The following is a 6,000-nucleotide window of genomic DNA, read 5'->3' on the forward strand; positions in this document are numbered from 1 at the left end:
TTGAAAAAAATGAAAAAAAAAAGTTAACTCCACAATAAAGTATATAAGAATATCTTTCAGTTTAAGGGAATAATCTTGGTGAATTAAATCAGTGTTTGATTAAGGTGGATGCAAACTGTGCTGAAGCAATCATGGAGTTGGCCTTTTTTCTGAATAATACTGAGCAAGAAGAAGAAATATCCATATCCATCCGTTTCCATCACATTATTTATGTATTTGGATCATTCCTAATAGACAGATACAGTATTTTCTGTAAGTCACGACACATCGAGTCCACATACACTGTGTGTCTTACATTCATGCCTTCTTGCACTTGAATCACATGGTCCTGGTCTCCTGACCCACAGCCTACTGAGCAACTAGATCACAGCAAATTTGTTCCAGTGCAGCTGCAATTACACCGTCTATTCAGCTCCAACATCCATAAGGAAAAGGTATAATGAGTGCTGTATATCTGTATGTTGACATCTGACCTCGTCATTTCAGTGCAAATAGCTGTTTAGCAGACCGGAAGTAATGAATTATAACTACTCAGATTACTGTAATGAAGTCATTTTTTGGGATACTTCTACCTATATGAGTATTTTAATTTATTTTAAATTTATTAGTGATGCATACGACCTACATAACCAAACGAGATCATCAGCGAAAATAATAGCTGTTTCTATATAGATGTTCTTAGTGTGTGCCACCGAGTTTCAGTCTCCTTGAAATCAGATGAGTATTATGATAACCAGGTAGAAAGAAGCAGGAAGAAACCTTTCATGTGCATTTTATAAATAATAAGGTTATGAAATCGCAAATGGGCCAATGAAAACCATGACATACGGACGAATAAACAATCGCTGCAGCAGGCACATGTTTGGAGAGGTGACAGTGACCACTGAGCTGAAGTACAAATGTTAATTATTAATCATGAATCACCTGATTAAAATATACCACTCAATAGTTTAGAAATGGAAGTAATTAGAAAAAAACATGTTTGGTGTCTTACTGATTATAAATGATTAAGTGATTGTAGTATTGTTAGAGTTTTCTACTATCGGTGAAATGCACAAAAGTCACAGCCCTAACCAGAAGAGTGCAGAAGTTGTGTAACTGTAATTTAGTCTGAAGGTTTGAAGAAAAAGAAACCCATTTGACTGAATGTCTCCTATTAATGTTTGCATTGAAGATAAACAGTTAAATAGTAACTAATACTCTAGTACTTTGTACTTTTACTTAATCATCTTTTTAACACCAGCAGTTTTACTTTTAGTTAAGTATTATTTCAGTAATGTAACAGGACTTCTCCTTGAACACGGACTTTTAGTGCTCTGTCCACCACTGGCTGTTTACAGGTGTTTTTCTAAAGTTGAGTAAAAACCATATGCGTCATTTATGTCATTCTTTTACTGTTCTGAATATTGCAGAAACGATGGATTTGACACAACAAAAGCCTCATCAGCACAAGTGAAATGGATCAGAAAGGATTTGGGGGTCCTAATGGAATGTGATGTCACCAGGGTTGAAGATAAAAGCAACTAATTGCTCGGCTTTGCTATTGAATGGCGACGTGGCTGGAGCCTGATGCAATGTGACAAGAAGGAAACCCATGCAGTCTCCTTCACTGTCTTAAAAAAGAAAAAAAAAAAATATTCCAAACTCATGGTCGGTCCCACGTGGAACGAATAAAAAGCCGCCTTTTACACATTTTCACTTGAGGGGAGAGATATTTGGACAAAGTGACACGCTCGAGTCATAGGCTCTGGACAGGCAAATTTGCATTAACTGTGAGGCTAACTGTTTTCCTTCAGCCCTGTTTGTAAATGCACTCATTGTCCTGCTGGGTTTGAAAATCCAGTTAGCCATCACATGAGTGCAACATGTCACTGATTATCCCCAAGAGTCGAGGGAGTCATAAGACATGTTTTAAAGCTGCTGCTGTTTTTCTGTGGTCCCCCCCCCCCCACCCCCCAAAGGAAAATCTGACTGAAAAAGACACTAGATTAGTTTTTTAAGTTTTTTTCTTAAAATCAGTGGACTGGAATAAAGATAAACATGTAAAAACTAACAGATATAAAATGTTTCTGTAGTATAGGAGAAGCATGGAAACTAAATAATGTAATAATTCCAAATGTTAGAGACTTATACGACATGACAGCAGGTCACCCGACCGTGTTAAAGGTTGTTTATGAGGTACAATTTGTTAATCACTTTACATCATAGTGTTGTATAATGAGATGCTAGTTGTAGTTCACTCACAGAAACAAATAAACAAAACTGCTATTATATATTTATTGTTATAGTGCTTATATACATATATTTTAAAACTCATTTTAAGGCAACTACCTTCACAAGATTTTTGAGTTTTGAATTAAGTTATATGTCAACCTTTGATGTATTGTGAAATAAATAAAAAAATATATATATATATTTTGGTTTTAGAAACCCAAAAAGGTGAATTACAAAAATTGTTCACAGTGAACTGTCAACCTGATCTGTCATTATTTGGGTACCCGAAAATTAAAAGGTTGCAGTTGCAAATATTAGATTATCAACCATTATTCAAAGAGTTTACTCAACTATTTTTTTAATTGTTTTTTTTTTTTCTTTTTGTTAATCTTTTTAGTCAGAATCTGGCTTTATTTCCCACTAGGTTTTCACATACATAGGAATTTGCTGTGGTACATTACATTTAAAGAATTTATGAAAGATGTGATCTTAAGTGTTTTTTAAAAAATTAACATGCATATAGAGTACGTCAACTAATGGCCATGCAGTACCTTGTTTTTTTTTAATGTAATTATATGCAGTGTGATGGCAGAATTAATCGATTAATTGATTTTGAATTTGTTTCTGATTTTAGACACAAAAAGCTAACTTAGTCTAAACTTAGGTAGCAAGAAACACATTTAATGTAACTTTATTCCAGAATGCTGCAACATTTAAAGATCTTTCTTATTTAATTTTTATTTTTCACAAGTGTTTCACACTCAGACGCCTGCTGCAGCCCTGCCTGTGACCCTGCAGCTCGAGATATTTCAGCTCAATCCTGACATGAGCCTTAAAGCATTTTTGAGGATTCTTGGCCCTCTCCTGACCTGAATGAAGCCTGATGCTTGCATCACACGGTCATATGATCCTGTAAACCCGGAGTGAAAATTGTTAATCACATTTGGATTGATTGTTTTTTTCCCTTTGCAGCTTCTGTTGAGGGTCTAAGCACAAAACTTATCGATAATTATTCAAACTCATCAGGCTACAGACGCTTTAAGGTAATTTCTGCCTTAACTATTGAGCAAAAAGAAGCTAATTCTCAATTCAAGAGGTAAAAAATCAGCTTATGTGTTGCTGAAGAGTTACATGTGAATATATTTAACTGAATGTGCTGCCTGTTTGGGGAGGATCGGGGACTTTTACCCTCGTTTCAATCAAGTGTCATCTATCCGCACTACATTCAAAGAGATATCACCTTCACTCTGTTTCTGATTTACTATACCATGGATGAAAAATAAATCCTTTTTCATACCACAACCCCCTGTAAATGATTAAGTACACGCCTAGCATTTGAATAAAGCAGATGAGTCCATGATTAAAAGACTAACATAGCAACATGACTGAAAAATGCATGATGGACAGTGTTATATCTCTCGGCGGTCTGGTCTGTGCAGCCAATGAGTTTATATTTAGCAACATTTCCGATCTCATTAAAAGTGCAGCTGTATTCAGCTGAGAGCTATGACATTGTTGATTGCTTTACAGAGTAAAACCTCATATAAAATGGCTGTGGATTATACAAAGAATATTAATCTCACCAAATAATGGCTGCTTTTATTTATAGAAATCCATCGCACTGAATTCTTTTAATGATGCCAGTGTCAGATATACAGCTGCAAGATACATCAGGGGTCAAGATGATTTAGCAACATGATGAACCATTTTCCTCAGTATTTAAAAAAAAAAATGCACATTTACAAGGACATTTAGACACTGATTATTGATGCTGATTATATGAAATCAACAAAGGATGAACTTAAACTGCTTTATTTGCTTTTTTCCCCATGAAAAACAAGAGGCATTTTAAATTGTTTGGGTTTACTTATCTTTTATTTTGTACTATTTAAATAAGAAAGTGTTTCTGCTCTTTGTCCTCGTCAAAATTCAAAATTCTTCTGTGCTTTATATGAATCTACAACACAACACAAACTGAGTTAGTTGGTTGTGTCTATGCTTTAATCCCAGCATACACTGCTCGCTGGATTGGGAGCAGAAGCATGCATGAACATACTTATATATAAATATATATATATAAAAATGCATCTTTCTTGCTTTCAAGGACATGTAAAACAGGAGTGTGTTAATCACATGAAAGCAGACTTTAGAAAGATAAAAAAGTCCTTAATCTGTCATAGCCATGGTCCATACTGGGCCATTATGAAGGATTAAACTGCAGTACTGGAGCGAGCGGCTCTTGAAGCCTGGTGCAGCCTCAAACACCACTTAGCAGCAAGTTTGCAGGGCTGGGAAAGCAGACCATGTGCACACCAACATACGAGCAGCAGCGGTCCTGAATGGTGCATGTCATTATGCCAGACAAAGGGCCTCTGAAATGATTGGTTAGAGACTAATGTGGCTCATAGTAACAGCTCCATGTGACATGCTATGCAAGACAAGTCATTTACAGTATTGTTTGGTTTCTGAATGCAAGTTTGAAATGATAAAAGAAACAAAACAAAATGCAGTTGTCATTCTTTTTTTTAAAGAGCAACACCAAACATTTACTTTCAAAATGAATGCCACAGGTATATGTCAGAAGAAACATCAAATGTTGGAACACAAGTGAAGACAGTTCGGTTTAGAGGCAGAGAATCACCTGTTGAATGTGACAGAAAAGGCTTCGTCTTACCTTCTGCGAGCCGGATGCAGAGCGTTTCAGGGAGGACCGTTTAAAGGTGGTACTCGGGCCCTTGTTGTCCATGTTGACAACTTTGAATTCGAGTCAAACTGACTTAAAAAAGGATCCTCAGAGACTGGCGGCAGGTCAGAGTTCAGCGTCAACATTAGAAACAGACAGAAACCCTAAACACCCACTACAGAACCATGGCATGGCTGCAACCTCTGGATTCACACTTTAAAAAAACAATAATCTAAGTTTCACATCATTACAGGTCTCAGTGCTTCGCTCTCCTCTCTGCAGCTTACTCCCGACTGACAAGACAGAGATCCCAGCCAGGGATATAAATCACTCGATGACACACTTGACACATAGACCCTTTTCCTCTGCCGGGCATCCCATAATCAGGCTTAATGCAGCCGGCTCTTATGAAGCCTCAGAGTCTAATGGATAGAGATTTAATAAATGGTTATTGAAGGTAAATCTACTTTGGCACACCACAACCCCAAAAAAGGCTTAGAGAGATGGTGCAAGCTGTGAGGCTAAAGTTAGCCGGCGGAAAGCCAAAGGTTGTCCCACCACCATGATGAGGCTCAGTGTGTGTGACAGGGGAAGACAGGAGTGTCCCAAACACAAAGGTATGCACACATGCAGAGTGTGATGCAGAGGAAAACTGCACACCTTCTGCTAAAGATGCACCCAAATCAGAACACATCATTCAGAGAAGCACAAAGAATATGACGGAAACAGATATTTCTTCTATCTGAAGTTGCTCTTTATTATTTGGAAAAAATCAGCTCTATGGTTACCCTGGCAGAAATAAAAAAGATTGCAACAGCCTTAAACAATCACTGATTTAATTCACAAGGATTACTCCCTTCAACTGGAAGATGTGTCTATATACTTGTATATTTTTAGTTCAGAGGTGGGGAGGAAATAAGTACAAATACTTAATTACTGTACTGAATTTTCAGGTATCTGTACTTTACTTGAGTATTTAGTTTTCTGACAACTTTTTACCTTTACATTTGATCACAAATATCTGTACTTTCTACTGCTTACACTTTCTAAACAGGCCTGTTTCTTTAGTTTTAAAGTATTTTAGTGAAATTATTGATTGTTTT

General features: G+C 36.6%; 1 protein-coding gene across 4 annotated transcripts in view; it reads right to left on the reverse strand.

The window, feature by feature from the left end:
- Positions 1 to 5,185, reverse strand: part of trpm1b (transient receptor potential cation channel, subfamily M, member 1b) — a 24,827-nt gene extending 19,642 nt beyond the window's left edge. For all 4 annotated transcript variants that reach the window (XM_084733357.1, XM_084733356.1, XM_084733355.1 and 1 more), the window contains exon 1: positions 4,889 to 5,185. In XM_084733357.1, the coding sequence (XP_084589483.1) occupies positions 4,889 to 4,960 (72 nt within the window). In that variant the 5' untranslated portion in view covers positions 4,961 to 5,185. The remainder of the gene's footprint in view (positions 1 to 4,888) is intronic.
- Positions 5,186 to 6,000: the final 815 nt, after the last annotated feature.

Source organism: Lutjanus erythropterus, chromosome 13 (genome assembly GCF_056507025.1).
Source record: "Lutjanus erythropterus isolate fLutEry1 chromosome 13, fLutEry1.hap2, whole genome shotgun sequence".
In the NCBI taxonomy this organism is placed as follows: domain Eukaryota; kingdom Metazoa; phylum Chordata; class Actinopteri; order Lutjaniformes; family Lutjanidae; genus Lutjanus; species Lutjanus erythropterus.